This window comes from Solanum stenotomum, chromosome 6, assembly GCF_019186545.1.
Source record: "Solanum stenotomum isolate F172 chromosome 6, ASM1918654v1, whole genome shotgun sequence".
Taxonomy (NCBI): Eukaryota; Viridiplantae; Streptophyta; class Magnoliopsida; order Solanales; family Solanaceae; genus Solanum; species Solanum stenotomum.
The window spans coordinates 44,247,438-44,266,122 of NC_064287.1; the positions used below are offsets into that span (position 1 = coordinate 44,247,438).

Consider the following 18,685-nt stretch of genomic DNA (forward strand, 5'->3'; position numbering starts at 1 on the left):
TAAGTCATCACTACTCAGAAATTCAGCTTCATTACTGTCATCATCAGGCAAATCTAATTCATCATCCGCCCTATCAGATTCACGGGCCATAACATCATCATCAGAAACGGGGGAATTGGATGATTCAACATTGCTACGCATTCCCAATTTCTGAATAACATCTGGATGACCCCAAGATTTTGAAGTGGGATTCTGAGGAATCCATTGCTTCTTCCCAGCACTGCTACTTCCTTCATTGTTCTTGGATTCCCTAGCACACACAAGCCATCCATCATTTTGATCAGATTTGACGCCCAAATCTCCAACACCTACATTTATCTCATCAACCCCAAATGTTTCGGAGGTAGTTTTCTGCTTTGCTGATTCATTACCAGGCCTTCCAACTCCTTTATTGCTGCTGGAACTCATATTTGAATGAAATAAAAAAGATATGAAACAAATCGACTAGAGAAGGAAGAGTGAGAATGGAACTTGCTAGTCTCACTACTTTGGATTTTATAACTCTTTGGGTGCTTCTTCGGAACGTTAATTCACAATACCACAAATAGTAACAGATTTTGTAAATTTAAAGCTAGCGTTTAGTCTACCTTACATTTTCATAACAGGAAAACTAATAATATACAGATCAGAGGCAAGAAGGAAAGCAATATGTATAATTGATTACATAGGATTCACATAAAACAGCAATCTTTAGTTGATTTTTTTCATGACATACCAACTATGTAAAATTTTAAAGGTTCGACAAAAGCTATTAGGTTCATCCGAACCTGTAACCAAAGATAACCAAAAACCGATCTCTCTTAACTTTATGAGGATAAAAAGTACAGAAAGTTGTATGAAATAACAAACTATTAATTCAAATCAAAAGCTATAGCCATAATTTCTTTTATTTGTAATTCGCAGCAAACATTTCATGTTTTTTGTCATCCCATTTGTATACCGAAATATACAAATGCAAGACCCATTTTGTATACTGAAATATACAAATGCAGGACCCATTTGTATACCGAAATATGCAAATGCAGGACCCATTTGTATACCGAAATATGCAAATGCAGGACCCATTTGTATACCGAAATATACAAATAGACCCAAATACAGATTTTTTATGTATATGTATACCGAAATATACAGATTAATAGCCATAGCAAACATAAAATTTGCTATGGAGCGCAATTATACAAACTATAGCTATAGCATACAAATATGATTTTTACCTTTGCTATATGTGAAAGTTGCTCTAAAAAGTATGAAAATAAGAAAGAAAAAGGAAAGATCCAAATTGAGAACTTCAATTTCAATATATTGTAAAGGAAAGCATCTTATAAAGCAAAGAAAACACAAGACTACATCCAATTCATCAAGATACATACATACATACGCAAAGATATTTTCCACAATGATCATGAAAGGAAAGCCTTGTCGACATTTTACCTCTTCGTGCAGCCACGAATCAGGAAAATGTGACTAAATTCAGGATGACTCAATGCCGGGAAAAAATGTACTAAAGTGAAGTGATGAAGCACATTTACCTTGAGACTATGGGCATTCAAGTGGAGATGTTGAAGAGCAGAAAAGGACTCAAAAACCATAGCAATGTCACATTTCCTACCCCATAGTATTAAATAATTTTCAAGATATATTAGAAGTAAGTGTTTGTTGAGTGATCCCGTAGCTCAACCAACATCATCCAATTGAGGGTGCTTGAACAAATGTTATTGTAACAGTAACTTCGGAATAACTCAACCTGGACCATCAATAATTTCATATGTGAAGAGAGGTACCTATCCTAATTAAGGAAAATTGAGTTTGGGATGAGTGAAAGTAACTTGACCGTAAGGAGAGGAGTGAAAAGCCAGGATGGCTTGGTAAGCAAGCAATCCGCTATGTGGGCGCCAACTCCAAGTTCCTGGTGGCCTTCAAAGGCTATCATTTGTAGGACGAGACGCTAACTTACCCCGTACATTCCAACCTACCTCCTTGGGACTTAGCTGATGATAAATTCCCGGTTAGCCGATCGGTTAGGAGAACCATAGGAAAAGATTAGGGATGACAATGGGGTGGGGTGGATGCGGAGCGGGGCGGGTTTAGATCAATGTGGGGCAGTGCGGGTTTCGGTCAATGCAGGTGCGGGGCGGGTTGAACTTTTTTTTAAAAAAAATCAGCGGGTGCGGGTACGGGTGGAATTTCTGATTTTGAATTACGTTTTCACTTTTCATGTTTTTGTTCATTTGCTGCAAATGTTCTTTTCACTTCAAGCACTGTTTTTTTTTTCCTTTCACTTTTCACTTTTTCTATTTCAATTTATATAAAAAAGTAAATCATTGAGTTGCTGCATACAAAATTGTTATTAAACTTAGCAAATTTATTTTGGTCCTAGTTATGTCATAATTAAGCTTACGCCTCAATATTGAACACATTTGTTATATCTGCTAATTTTTATTTAAAAAATAATAATTTCATTACAGGATACAACAAAATAATCACAGGATACAAACAAGATTTTCCATGAATAAATTGGAATGAAAATGAATGGATTTCTTTGTTCTTTGTTTTTTCAAATGTAAATCTTGTTTTTCAATATGGCCAAAAAATTTAAAAGAAAAATAATATTATATTTGTGATGAAACAAATTCTAGAAAAAATCTATTTTAATCATAACACAGGCAAATTTTTCAAAAAAGTTGAACACGTTTTCTGTAAGAAGTTCTTTTTTATAATTTTTAAAACAAATTATGCGGACCGGATTTATGCTGGGTGGATTTATATGGGGCAGGGAGGAGCGGGTTAAAATCAGCAAATTATTCTATGCGGGGCGGAGCGGGGAGGGTTAAAGTCTTTGCGAGTTTGCCCCGCAACCGCCCCACCCCATTGCCATCCCTAGAAAAGATGCCGACACCGAACAATTAAAGAATTCTCGGTTTCAACGCTTCGAACAGTTCGCCAATTGGAACTCCATATAAAAATCTAATAAGTGCTTTACTAAAAATTGAGCATTTTAAAATTGCACTGAGATTTCAGATAATAGGGGCAGTGCAATGGGCAGTGTGGTGTAGTGCCCATCACACTGAAAGTCACCGCAATGGGCAGTGCGGTGCGGTGAATGTGTAGAAGTGAAAAAATGGGAGGAATCTTACCAGTTCAATTGATAGGTTGCTTCACCTTGTTTTCCCCTTCCCCTGACCCTAGAGTGCCTAAAAGCTTTAGTGCGGTGCCGTTCTCATCGCAATTATAACATATAGGGATTCTATTAAAATATCTAAGGTGAGTTCTTACTCAATCCCCAAATTATAACATCATTTTATCGCGAATAAACACATAAATTATCATTCGAATTTATATATTCCAATCACTCAATTCAGTAGCTTGGAAGGGGATATTTTGCGGACGAACTCCAAAAGATTGATGGTTGAACATAGAGGTTTGCGGATGAGGTTTATTAGTGGGATTGAGGTATGTCTTATCTTTTTTAATCTTCTTCTCGCATATGCGGGTGTTTGAATTGACTTAAAAGTTGGTTAAATTTGTTTTTAAATTAGTTTTTGGAAGGGTTTGGCAAATATAAAAATAACATAAAATAAATCAAAAATGACTTAAAATAAATTAGAAGTGTTTGACAAAATTTAAAATAAGTTAAAAATCAAAAGTAGTTTTTCTCTACTTTTTATTTTTTAACTTAAAAGTTATTTAAGTATAACTTTTTTTGTTTTAACTTAGAAGTAGTACTTTTTTTAAGCTAATCCAAACGGACTTTCAAAGTATTGTTATTTTTCCACATCTGTCTAGTGACTCTTATTTAATGGCAAAGCCACCTTATGCTTTCCTGATACATAAATTTCTATTATATTTAGAAGATCTTCGATGTATAAGCTCTTCTGTGACTTGCATCTTATTCTAATATTTTTAATGATTTGCACTCTAATCGTCTAAGTTCTTTGCAAAATCAATAAAAAGTCTCCTTTTTTTTTTTAATTATTTACAAGAATAATATGGAATTACATATAAAGAAAAATAAAAAGTGATTTAAATTAAAAATAAAAGCAATATAAAATAAATAATAATCTCGGGGAACGATAATTTTTTGAAGATAAATCTCTTTCATTTTGGCCATACAATTGTTTCCCCCATCAATTGTTTCAGTTGGTATTTGTGGTGTTTAAATAGTGATGCTACTCCATCAATCCATTACACCTTATTAAAAGCAAACTCAAAATGTTGTGGGCTTCTCTTCTTTCTTTCTTTTTTGTGGGGGTGGAATTTTGTGTTTGTTTTTCTACTTTGTATGTATATTAAAAAAGAAAGACCAGAACAATCGATTAAGTTACTAATAAAAAGAAATTTAATTATATTTTCAAATCCTAACAAATATAATAACTCATTATTTTTTCTATTTTATCATCGTAAATAATTGAAAAAAATAAGATGTTTTTATGATTTTACAAAGAACTAAAGAAATTAGAGTGAAAATCATTAAAAATAATACGATAAGGTGTAAATAAAAAAAAAGTGTTATAAAATAACTACTTGCTGCCTAAGATTAACAAACTAAGAAGATGAACAAGTAAAGAAATAGAGAGTAATGTATTGTCGTATATCCATCTTTCTTCATAAAATGTAGAGGCTATTTATAGCCAAAATGCTATGTACAAAATGTATAACTTGGATGGTCATCTAATTGGTCAAGTGATGGTATTCTCCTAATGAGTAAGTTCCACATGGCATGCACAATTGTTTTACACACCATTACAACTGATGTAAGTCTTCTAATAGTTGGGGGCCACGTGGCATCCATATTTGCTTTACAACACTCCCCTTGGATGTCCATGTAAAAGAAAAGTTGAAGAAACAAAAATATACATAGACATACATAATACGCATTATTTGTTGTCTCATTAAAAATCTTTCTAGGAAAACCCAATGGAACAAAACCTAGACTAAGAAAAAAAGAGTACAACGCGTATTTTACTTCCCCTGACAAAAACCACGATCCAAATGGTTAAGTCTTCGCATTCCAATCTTGTGTACCATCTTTTCAAGAGTTGAGGCTGGTAAAGGTTTGGTGAATAAATCTGCTGGATTATCACTTGAACGAATTTGTTGTACATCAATATCCCCATTCTTCTGGATATCATGTGTAAAGAATAATTTCTGTGAAATATGTTTCGTTCTATCTCCTTTTATGAAGCCTCCTCTTAATTGAGCTATGCATGTAGCATTGTCTTCAAAGAGGAGTGTGGGTATTTTGACATCACACTTCAAACCACATCTTTCTTTGATGAAATGTATCACTGATTTCAACCATACACATTCTCTACTTGCTTCATGAATGACTATTATCTCAGCATGATTTGAAGAAGTAGCGACAATGGACTGCTTCGTAGATTGCCATGATATAGCAGTACCTCTGTACATGAACAGATAGCCTGTTTGAGATCGAGCTTTATGTGAGTCAGATAAATAACCTGCATTTGCATAATCAACAAGATATGCACTATCTTTGTTAGTGTTGACACCCAATTTTGGCCTAACATTTTCAAAAATTCGTAATTTTTAAGTTTTATTTATTTAATAGTTCAAAACAATTTTTTTATAATTTTAAATAAGTTTATCGATAACTATTCTTATTTATCAAATTTAGGATTTTTTTTTTATCAGTTAATCTTAAAATTGCATTTTTACATGTCATTAGTTACATTCATCATATTTCTTTTAATATTCATTTTATTTGTTATATTTGTTAATATTTATTTTGATATTTTGTACAGTCTAAAAATTCATTTGAATATGAATATGATTTTATACACAGATTTTTTAATAGCTAGTGATTTCGGCCCATAAATTTTATACTCCCTCTATCCCAATTTATATGACTCACTTTCCTTTTTAGTCAGTCCCAAAAAGAATGACACATTTCCTTATTTGGTAAATATTTAATGACATTATCCCTATTTTACCCTTCTTGAATCTCATTATTTCAATAGTTGCACTCTTTTAATTTAAAGAAAAAGTTATTAAAATGCAATAAAGTACAACTATTTTTCTCTTTTTATTGATAGTCAACAGTACTTTAACCCTTTTTTCAATACTTTGTCATAACCTATTCTTTCTTTTCACCACTTTATCATATTCTTTCTTTTACACTATTGATAGAATTGTGAAGTACTCCATGTGAATGTAATTTTATTTTTATTTTTAAAAATTAAAGAATGTACGATCAAAAGTTGTCCTAACTTTAAAAAAAATTTGATGAATGTTTCTTCATTTTTCTGTAGTTAAGATTTACAATAAAAATAAAATGAAAATTTTCAAATATACACTTCAAGAAGTAAAATTTTCTTACATTTACCAAAATGAAAATTTTACTTCAACATGTTGAATTTACAATGTCCCAACAAAACTTTAAACTATTCCAAAAGTAAATTACACTTTGCAAGATTTTAACATAAACATTAAACTATCCAAAAATTAAATTAAATTTGCAAAGTTCTAATATAAACATCAAAATGTACAAAAACACAAGTTGTTTTAATACTTGTAATCTCATCACTGTTGAAGTAGAGTTAAAGCTTGATTAACAACATCAACATCACAACGAACTTGAAGTGGGAGATCATTTTCTCTTTCGAGTCTTTCTTTGTTCATATGAGGCACTTTGTAGTTATTGCCACCACTATCTTTCATCACCTCATTCATACAACATTGCAAAGTCAAAAATACATGATTGAGTCGTTCTATTTTCATTTCATTGAATGACTTTTCAACAACCTCCACTAATTCATCAACATTTGAAGGAGCATTTTGATATTGAAGAGATTGAATTGCTCTAAAAAATCCAAGGTCCAAAACGTTAAGATCAGGACTATTAGGGGGTTGAAAGCATAACTTAATATCAAATCCATCTCGTTGAGCGGCTTCCATGAATTCCAAATCATTAACACCAATATGTGGTCTTGCATTATCTTGTTGGATGAAAATGGGTGCACTTGACGTTGAAGCTGGTCATTTTGATCGAATGGCTGGAAGAACTTTCTCTATCAAACAAGCTCTTATGATATCTTTAGTCACTGATAAAATCGATTTTGTTTCGATAGTTCCTGCTGTTCGATTTTTGCTATTCCGTTTGGCTGGTTCCTTAACTACAAACGGAAAAATTCCTATTTTTCCCGAAAATAACTCAACTCCATTAACGTCAAATCTAGGACGTGCAACAGCTACCATAAACATAACTTTTGTGATAAAAGTTTTACTTTTGCAAGAACGAGACGGATTAGACTCTTCTTCTTCGGGAAGAAGGTAATACCTTTCAGATTTTTTCGATAAGTAAAATCATTTTTCATCGATATGGATATAATTAAACATGTCTATAAACATGGGATTTGAGTGAAGTGTACTCTGATCAATCATTGAGAGGCAAAATCGAAGTCTCGCTTTTTTGTTTTCTTCGATTAAATGTGGTTTGATGGCGTTGGTGTGTGGCCTAATTGCACCTTCTTTCACACGTCGAAAAACTGTTGATTTTGCCATATTTATTGCAAAAGAAAGAGATCGAATATTTGTTCGACGACATAGTGGAATTTCTTTGAATTGGTTGATATCGACTTGTATGCGTTTTCTCCCAACTCTGCCTGCAAGATTAGTAGAAACATTTAACATGTCACCATTAGCAACACATAATCTAGCTTGTCTCCAAATACGATCAATGGTACTTCTTGATGTGTTGAACAAAATACTTGCTTCCTTTACAGAACCATGTTTAAGTTTTCCATTCTTACTTTCTTTCAAAAGCCACTCCGCAATTGTTCGACAATTGTTCAGATTCAATCGTCTTTTTGTGGTAATTGGGTCTTCTGAAAATTCAACACTCATTTTAAGATCACTGATTGGAAAAACTGTAAAAGGAAGAATTGAAAAATTAAAGATGAAGTATCTCTACTTATATGGAGTCCATTAGATAATATTTTAAAATTTGGCAAAAAAATTGGCGCTAGAAACTGAAAATTTTAATCTTTTCCCACATTTTTTTTATGTTATCAATTTTTTGAAACTATAATTAAAATCATGGAAAAAAAAGTACTTTTACCTACAATGGCAAAAACTTAATCATTTTGGAGTCTTTCTTCTGCATTGAAAGATTAAGGGAGAGATAATGGAGAATGGAGAGTAGAGAAGAAAGAAGAGAGAGAAAAAAAATATATTGGACTCTTTTGGATTTGTATTAATGACTGATGTGACATTAACTTATGAGAGAGAGAAAAGTCATAAACTTTTCTATTCAAAGTTAGATATAGTTTTTTTTTTTATTTAACAATTTAGATTTATTAATAAGGGTATTTTCGAAACATTGTAGGGTCTTTTCATTTTTCTTAAAGTTTGTGCCAAATTAAAGTAAATCATATAAAATGGAACAGAGAGAGTATAATGGTATTGTACTATAAGTAATTTTTGATTTTCTATTTAACCATATTTCTTAGTCATTGAGTTGGGAAGGATGAATTATTATTATTTTTTAGAAGGTAAGAATTTCCTTAAAGGGCAAAAAAATCCTATTTTTTCCTCTCTCCTTTTCCTCCCATAGCCTCCACCACCTCAAACCCCACCAGATCCCCCACCTCCCTCTTCTTTATTTTTCCGGCGAAACCACGCCGGAATACAACCAAATAGAAGAACAAAACAACCTCTTTCTTCTCCACCAAACCAGACCCAAAACCCCTCCCATTTTTCCGTCCAAACGACCCATTTCCTTCAGCCCCAAAACCACCAGTGCACACCACCGAACAGCCGCCTGAAAACAGCCAACAACAACAACCATCAGCTCTCTCCAAGCAACAGCAAACCAGACCCAAAAACGACAACTAGACCCCCCCCCCCCTCGGTTCTCTCTCCCGTCTGGCGAAACCACACACCTCTCTCCTTTTCTCCATTTCCGGCCAACTCCAAGTCGGAAAGACCATCACACCCATTTCCGACCAAAAGCGACCCCAAACCCAGCAGTTCAAACAATCCCCAAATACCAAACCCCTCTCCCGGTTTTGTTCGTCTCTGGCGAGGAGCTTTAGCTCTAATGAACTGGAGCGAGCAGCGGTCCACTTCACCAACGCCGACACCAACTCTGGTGAACAAAGTCGGCGAGATCCAGTGACCAAACGAGCTCCAAGCTCTGAAACTCAGTCCTCCAGTGACCTCTTTGTCATTCTCTATTTCCTATGGTAGCACTCCAATCTTGATCTCCTCTTTATTTTATTACATTTCGGAGTTGTTAATGTTTTATGTGTTGATGGGGTCTGTTCATTCTTATCTGTTTATATTGCTTTATTTTTTATAAATAAATCTGACCGGCAAGTTCAACTCCAATAATATTACTTTGATGTTAGTTTGCTTCTTGTTTGCCTATCCATTTTTTCCCTTTATGTTTTCTTGTTCTTCACTTGAAATTTTATTCGGTTAGTGATTTTCTTTGGTTGATTATTTATTGTTCATTGTTGTGTTAATATTGTTGGGTTGTTTACTACTCTTTATGGATAGATTTATATTGCTTTGAAATTTTGTTAGTAAGTTATGATAATTTGTTAGTGATTGCTTTATTTTATTTGCAATTTTATTTCCTTTTAATTTCATGCATTTTTTCTTTAAAGAATTTTTCCAGTAAGTTGGGCTATTGCAATCTGATTACAATTTTTCTCATTCTTTCTATGTTTTGATTAATTTTGCGGTTACTTTAATTTTTAGTGATTGTGTTTATATTATTTTAATGATCTGGGTAGTCTCGCTTTAATCATTTACTTGTTTTTATTTTCTTAACCATTCTATTTTTGGTTTGTTGTTTGGGGTTGTTTATTTAATTTATATTGATGTTTCTATTTTAGTTTACATGAGATTATTCTAGATTTATTTATTTTCTAAGAAGTTACAAGTGTGTGTTGGTTTATTATTTAATTATTATCATTTTATTATGTTTCATTAGTAGGTTGTTGCATCTTATATAGTTTATACTTCATTGTTCTTTTGTTTGTTTCGTGCCATTTTGTGGTTGAAAAATATAGAATTGGCCAAGGAAGAAATTACCTTCGATTTTCAAGGCTTCATATGTTAATAAGACGGATTTTTATTTTTAAAGTTATTGTTTAATTCATTTATTTTTATTCATATTTATTTATTACTAACACTTTTACTAAGTGTCTTTACATGTACCCGGAGTTTCTTCCCATTGAAGTTATTCGAACAAAGTTCGAACAATATTTTGATTCATTATCGTATATTATTGATGATAGACAAATCTAGGTTGTTTCTTATATTATTTTATTTTATTACTTGTGTATCTTGTATGTTTGTTTTATTTGTATATTATTTTTATCTCCTTCTCAATTTGAAAAAATGAACTCAGGCGGAACCCACAATCTAATAGTTTCGTAGATCATTTAATTGATTTTCTAGTTTTTCCTAAAATTAGGTGGCGACTCCTTTTAAAATTTGTTTATTTTTAAAATTCCTTTAAATTGAATTAATTGATTAATTTTTTAGTCATTACGACGTTTCGGCCTATTTGAATAGAGTAGGGATGTAAACAGTTAGTATAGCAGACCTATATCACTAGTTCGCTGTAGATATCGCAATATATGTTTAACTCCATTCCAATGTCTTCGTGTAGGGGAAGAACTATATCTTACTAATAAATTAACAGAAAATGCTATGTTAGGTCTCGTAGCATTAGCAAGATACATAAGTGCGCCAATTGCACTAAGATAAGGTACTTCAGGATCAAGAGGTTTCTCATTCTCGTTTTGATATCGAAATGGATCTTTACTCACTTCAAGTGATCGGACAAGTGATCGGACAACCATTGGAGTACTTAATGGATGTGCTTTGTCCATGTAAAATTGTTTCAAGATTTTCTCAATATAATTAGATTGATGGATGAAGACCCCGTCTGCTAAATGTTCAATTTGTAGACCAAGACAAGTCTTTCATTTCAAATTCTTTCTTTAGATATTCAATTGCCTTTTGGACCTCTTCTGAGGTCCCAATGAGATTAATGTCATCAACATAAATAGCAAGAACAACAAACCCCGGTGTTGTTTTCTTAATAAAAATACAAGGACAAATAACATCATTTATATAATCTTGTTTTGTCACAGTACTCACTGAGGTGATTATACCACATGTGCCTTGATTGTTTTAAGTCATATAATGACTTTTGTAATCTGATTGAACATATTTCCCGAGATTTTGAACTATATGCTTCAAGCATTTTAAGTCCTTTTGAAATTTTCATATAAATATCATTATCAAGTGAACCGTAAAGATAAGTTGTAACCACATCCATCAAATGTATTTCAAGGTTTTAATGTACAGCTAAATCGATGAGATATCGAAAAGTTATTGCATTCATAACCGGTGAATATGTTTCTTCATAGTCGACACGGGGTCATTGAGAGAATCCTTGCGCAACAAGGCGTGCCTTGTATCTTACAATTTCATTTCTCTTATTTTGCTTTCGCACAAAAACTCATTTATAGCCAATCGATTTTACATCATGTGGGGTTTGGACTACAGATCCAAAAACCTCATGTTTAGCAAGTGAGTCTAATTCTGATTGAATTGCCTCTTGCCATTTTGGCCAATCACATCTTCGTCGACATTCTTCGACAAATTTAGGCTCAAGATCCTCACTATCTTGCATAAGATTAACTGTAACATTATATGCAAAAACATTATCCATTATGATTTTTGATCTATCTAAATTTGTCCATCACCTGTAGAACTTATTGAAAGTTCTTCAATCACTTGAGTCTCGGGTCCACTGATCTCTTCAGGAATATCAGGATTAATCAGATCTTGAATCTCTTCGTGAGATTCTTTTGTAGTGTCATTTTTCGTACTTTTTTTTCTAGGATTTTTATCCTTTAAACCAAATGGTTTTCCACGTTCCAGGCGTGTATGAGATTCAGAAGCTATGACACTATTAGATGGTCTTGTTAGAACATCAGTTCGGATAGACACATTCCCTGTGGGGATATGTGACTTAGTTATCATTTTCAAATCAGTAAATGCGTTTGGTATTTGATTTGCTATATTCTGCAAATGGATGATCTTCTGGACCTCATGTTCACACATAGGGGAACGTTGATCAAAATGAGATAATGATGAAAACTTTCCATGCAATTTCACTTTTAAGTTTCTTTTCCTCTCCCCCTAATTGCGGAAAAATCATTTCATCAATCGACGATCTGCAAATCTTATAGTGAATAAATCTCCCATCAATGACTCAAGATAGCGAATCATAGAGGGTGAATCAAACCCAACATATATGTCTAACCTTTTTTGGGGGCCCATCTTAGTGCGCTGAGGTGGTGCTACTGGCACATATACAACACATCCAAAAATTCGTAGATGAGCAATATTTGGTTCATGACCAAACACCAATTGTGACGGAGAGTATTTATTATAATGAGTTGGTCTGAGACGAACAAGTGATGTTGCATGTAAGATAACATGACCCCAAACAGTAGTGGGCAACTTAGTTTTCATAAGTAGAGATCTTGCTACAATTGTAAGCGTTTTAATAAATGACTTAGCAAGACCATTTTGAATATGAACATGAGCTACATGATGTTCAACTTTTATTCCTATTGATCAACAATAATCATCAAAAGCTTGGGATGTGAATTCTCAAGCATTATCAAGGAGAATTACCTTAATGGGATAATCTAGAAATTGCGCTCTTAAACGTATCATTTGTGCCAATAATTTTGCAAACGTCAGGTTGCGAGATGATAAAAGGCACATATGAGACCATCTTGAATATGCATTTATTAGGACCATAAAACATTTAAACAACCCACTAGATGGGTGAATAGGTTCACATATATCCCCATATATATGTTTTAAAAATTAAGGGGATTTGATGTTAACCTTCATTGGTGATGGCCTAGTAATCAATTTTCCTTGACAACAAACAGCACATGAAAATTCATCATTTGTAAGAATCTTCAGATTCTTCAATGGATGTCCATTTGAATTTTCAATGATTTGTCTCATCATTATTGATCCAGGATGACCTATTCGGTCATGCCATAGCATAAACGCATTTAAATCAGTAAACTTTTGGTTTATGATCGAATGTGCTTCTATTTTACTAATTTCTGCATAATATAAGTCAGAAGATAAGGTCGGTAATTTCTCCAAAACACATTACTGGCCCGAGACATTCTTGGTTATACCAAGGTATTTAATATTCATTTCATTTAGTGTTTCAATATGATATCCATTTCGACGGATATCTTTGAAACTTGACAAGTTTCTTGGAGATTTAGAAGAGAATAATGCATCTTCTATAACAAGTTTTGTCCCTTTAGGCAGAAATATAGTAGCTCTTCCGGAGCCTTCAATGAATTTCGAAATACCAGAAATTGTAATAGTATTTGCTTTTCTACTAAGCAAGTAAGAAAAGTATTTCTTATCTTTAAATATGGCATGTGTTGTTCACTGTCAACTACACAAATATCTACATGATCAGCTATTGATCCAAACGAAGTTTGGGGCATATCCATATTTTCTTCAAAAACAGATATAAACAAAGTAACATATTACTATTAAACAAGGCTATTTATATTTACAAGGATTAGAAAAACATAAACATACCAACTAAACAAACAGAAAAGGAAATTATCTAGATTATAGCGGGCTCGTCACTGATCCTTTTTCCTTCAAGGAATACAAAGAAATCAGCTACATCCAGATGCATAGGCTTAACATTATCTTTAGAGATGAAATTTGCTTCTGCATTATTATTCATCTTATGTATGGGCTCAACATTATCTTCGGAGATAAAGTTTGATTCTGGATTATTATTATCACCTTTTTTCAAGGACACCCGATAGAGCTGAACAAGGTGTTTAGATAATCGATAGGTACGTGACCAATGCCCCATTCCTCCACATCTATGACATACACTTTCTGGAAAAAAAATTTGCATCGCTTCTTGTTTTTCACCATTCTTTTTATATTGCTAGTCATTTTTTGGTGCAAGACGATCATCATGATTATAATTCATTTTACGGCCACGACCTGGGCCACGACCATGATCGGAGCCACGACCTCTTTCTTGTTGGTGATAATTTGTCTGATTCTTTTCATGGAGTGGCATAGAACCAACGAGCCGACTTTCATGATTTTTCATTAAAAGTTTGTTATGTTGTTCAGCAATAAGAAGATGTGAAAGTAATTCAGAATATGTTTTAAAATTTATTTCTCGATGTTGCTGATGTAGGAGCATACTCGAGGCAGGAAATATGGAGTATGTTTTCTCAAGTTTAGCATGTTTAGTGACATCTTCTCCACATAAATTTTACTGTGATATAATTCTATACATGGAAGAATTATATTCAGCTATACTTTTAAAGTCTAGTAACCTCAAATTAAACCAATCATGACGTGCTTGTGGAAGAATGACCAACTTCAGGTGGCCATAATTATCTTTCAAATTCTTCCACAGTATAAGGGGGTCTTTAATAGTGAGATATTGCATTTTCAACCCCTCATCAAGATGGTGGCACAGAAATATCATAGCTTTAGCCCGATCTTGGTTGGATGTCTGGTTATTATCTTTGATGGTGTCTACCAGACCCATTGCATCCATGTGGATTTCAGCGTCTAGTATCCATGACGAGTATCATTTGCCCGATATATCCAAGGCAACAAATTTAAGTTTAGAAATACTAGACATTTTTAGATAGATAAAATTCTTACCTTTTTTTACCTATTTAGAGTAGCTTGAGCTGACGGAGTCTCATGCTGATAACGTGGTATAAAATAACTACTTAGCAAACTAAGATTAACAAATTAAAATATAAGGAAGAACAAGCAAAGAAATAGAGAGTAATGTATTGTTGTATGTCCATTTTTCTTCATAAAATGTATTACTGATCTCAACCATACACATTCTCTACTTTTCTTCATGAATGGCTATTATCTCAGCATGATTTGAAAAAGTAGCGACAATGGACTGCTTCGTAGATCGCCATGATATAGCAGTACCTCCGTATGTGAATAGATAGCCTATTTGAGATCAACCTTTATGTGGGTCAGATAAATAACCTGCACATGCATGACTAACAAGATCTGCTCTATCTTTGTTAGTATAAAACAGACCCATATCACTAGTTCCCTTTAGATATCGCAATATATGTTTAACTTCATTCCAATGTCTTCTTGTAGGGGAAGAACTATATCTTGCTAATAAATTAATCCAAACGAAGTTTGGGGCATATTCATATTTTCTTCAAAAACAGATATAAACAAAGTAAAATATTACTATTAAACAGGGCTATTTATATTTACAAGGAATAAAAAAACATAAACATATATACTAAACAAATAGAAAAGGAAATTATCTAGATTATTGTGGGCTCGTCACTGATCATGTTTCCTTTAGGGAATATAAAAAAATCAGCTACATCCAGATGCATAGGTTATTATCTTCAAAGATGAAATTTGCTTCTGCATTATTATCTATCTTATGTATGGGCTCAACATTATCGTCAGAGATAAAGTTTGCTAAGTAGTTATTTTATACCACGTTATTAGCACGAGACTCCGACAACTCGAGCTACTCTAAATAGGTAAAAAGGGTAAATTTTTATCTATCTAGAGTAGCTCAAGTTGGCGAAGTCTCGTACTGATACGTGTTATAAAATAATTACTTGCTGCCTAAGATTAACAAACTAAGAAGAAGAACAAGTAAAGAAATAGAGAGTAATATATTGCCGTATATCCTTCTTTCTTCATAAAATGTAGAGGCTATTTATAGCCAAAATGCTATGTACAAAATGTATAACTTGGCCATCTAATTAGTCAAGTGATGGTATTCTCCTAATGAGTAAGTTTCACATGGCATGCACAATTAGTTTACACACCATTACAAGTGATGTAAGTCTTCTAATAGTTTGGGGCCATGTGGCATCCATATTTGCTTTACAACAAAAAGTACATACATAAAAGTACAAATCACAAATTAGGTTTATAAGGTAGTATATATTGATGTGTCAATGCTTTGAGTCACTAACCTATTCAATTTAGTGATGTTGAGCTGTAAATATCTCACTTGATAATAAAACATTAGCTAATTGCCAAAATAAAAAAATATTTAGAAAATAAGTAGCTTCAATATTATTATTTTTCCTTATTAAGCCAAGTGGTCACATACGTATGTGATAGTGATACCATCAAATTAAAGAAAAGAAAATTAAAGGGTGGAAGCAAAGCATATGACAATTTGAAGACGACATCTCCCTAATACCTCATCACCGACCCTAACATCTCATTTGCACAATTTCTAAATTCCACAAAATTGTTGAAAAAGGTGAATAGACCTTTTCTATTTTGTATTAATTAATAGCAACCAAAAAAATAAAATATTTTAGTAAAGGGAGTGTTTCTCCTTTAATAATTCTTAGGTGAGGTGAATCAAAATTAGTTTGCACTTCATAGGTATCAAATATTATATCGAAAATAAAATTTTAAAAAGTCATATCAAATAATATCAATTAATAATGTATAATTATAAATTTTTATCAAAATCTACAATCTAATTTGGAAAAAATGGAAGTCGAATTGATTTGGTTGATTTTATCGATTTTTAAGGAATTATTGATAGTTTGGTACGGTAATTTTTTTAATAAAGCTTATATGATTGTAAATTTAACTGAGTCAAAATGCTCAAAATAAATATCAGATATTAAATATATACCAAAAAAATAAAAAGAGAGAATTCCATGTTTAAAGTAATACCAACCAATAGGGAGTTCAGAGTTGTACCTTTTCAGTTTTTGGCTTCATTGACTAATTAAGTCCTTTTTTTCCTCTGAAAATTATCGAATGGATGAGGTTGTTTTTTCCTTGACAAAATTTTTTGTATTTTAGTTTAAGATATAAAATATTTCTTTAAAGTTAGTACAGAGTACTTTTCTCAAACGAATTTTAATTGACGTGAATTTAAATTAATCTGATTTCAATACGAATGTGAACCAATAAAAAGTCTTCTTTGATAATTAATGTAAGAATATTCTAAGAAACATATTGTCCGTGAAACACACTCAACCTTAGTCCATTTCCAAGTCGTCTTTCCTTTTTCCCATCATGTCTTACCCATTAAGAAAAATAAGAAAAATACAAATATAAGCTTGAATATAACATTATTATGACCGTGTATTACGAGATAAAATTATCTCAATTGACTCAAATTTATTGTTCTTAATCACTAAGAAATTTTTAACTACGATAGGTTCAAAGTAATTCTTTAACTGTATATTAAATAATTTTGATTTTTTAAGTTATCAAAAGTTAACACTTTTAATTTTTACTTAAAAAAAGTAATAAAAATTAATAGTATGCAATATTTGAGAATAGGTTCAAAATAATTATTTAACTATATATTGAATAATTATAGTTTTTGATAAATGTGCCTTTTAATTTGGTTTCAATTCGTAAACATGATCTCCAATTTTGGGTGTGTATAAATAGGCACTTGAACTTGTATAAAGTTCAGCTAGTAGACATATGTGTCCCTGTGTGGTGTCCTACGTGGCCAATTTGCTTCCTACGAGGCGTTCTACGTGTGTCTACTTGTTCAACTTTATACAAGTTTATGTGTCTACTTATGCACATTCAAACCTGGAGGACATAGATATCATGTGAGATCAAGCTATTAAATGGCATGTTATGTATTTTGTCATGCCTTTAATTTCATTAAATATTTATTAACGAAATGTGTCTATTAAGTTTGACGGAAACTATTGGGGGAAAAAAAAACGAGAACTCACATTTCAAGATATAACTTTTGTGATTTCTGCTATTTTTTTTTTGTTTATTTCTTAAGAATGGTACAACTTTTTTGAAATGTAATTTTTGTTCTTTTTTTCTATCTCTTTTTTAATGCCTCGTGCATTTTTTGTATTGCATTTCTTAAAATTTAATGAAATCTTCTTGGTGTTTATGATTAAAAATCCCCCCTNCCCCCCCCCCCCCCCCGCCCGCATCAAATATAACAAATATAAAATTACCAAATATTTGATGGAAAAAAAAATTACTACTGACAAATTATTAAAACTATAATTTGATACATTTAATGGGATATTACGAAATCAAATTTAAAATAAATTTATATAAACAATCAAACACAATATAAATCTAGTTTCTAACTTAATTCTAAAATAACTCGCATATTCCACTTGCCATGCCACCTTAGTTGTTCAATGTATACACATAAGATACTTGTACCAACCCTCAACATAAAGGAATCGGTCATTTTTGTCATCTTATCCATCTTTTACTTCGGCGAAAACGTTTTTTTTAATGGACCTTATATGGTGTAATTCAATTGAGTTGAGACCCTCAAATTAAATATTAAATATTAAATATTGCATATATAATAAAAAAAAATATAAAGAGATCAAGAATTTCCTATTAAAGTGATATGATCCAATTATAGGAGTTGTATCGTTTGAGTTTTGTTCATCAACTAATTAAGTCTTTTTTCTTCGGACAGTTACTGAATGGATGAAATTAATTTTTTTCTTAACAAAAAATTTCGTTTAAACTCAAAGGTACAAAAGAATTCTTATTAGAGAATACTTTCCGCATATAAATTCTTTCGATACAAATTTAAATTAATCAAACCTATAAAACATTC

General features: G+C 32.1%; 2 protein-coding genes across 2 annotated transcripts in view; one reads left to right on the top strand and one right to left on the bottom strand.

Moving 5' to 3' along the window:
- Positions 1–408, bottom strand: part of LOC125868784 (protein SUPPRESSOR OF GENE SILENCING 3-like) — a 1,882-nt gene extending 1,474 nt beyond the window's left edge. The window contains exon 1 of the mRNA XM_049549346.1: positions 1–408. This exon is cut by the window's left edge and continues 1,474 nt beyond it. Coding sequence (XP_049405303.1) covers positions 1–408 — 408 coding nt within the window.
- LOC125867603 (uncharacterized protein At4g28440) overlaps positions 1–18,685 on the top strand; it is a 162,608-nt gene that overhangs the window by 102,724 nt on the left and 41,199 nt on the right. The gene's annotated exons all lie outside the window — the stretch shown is intronic.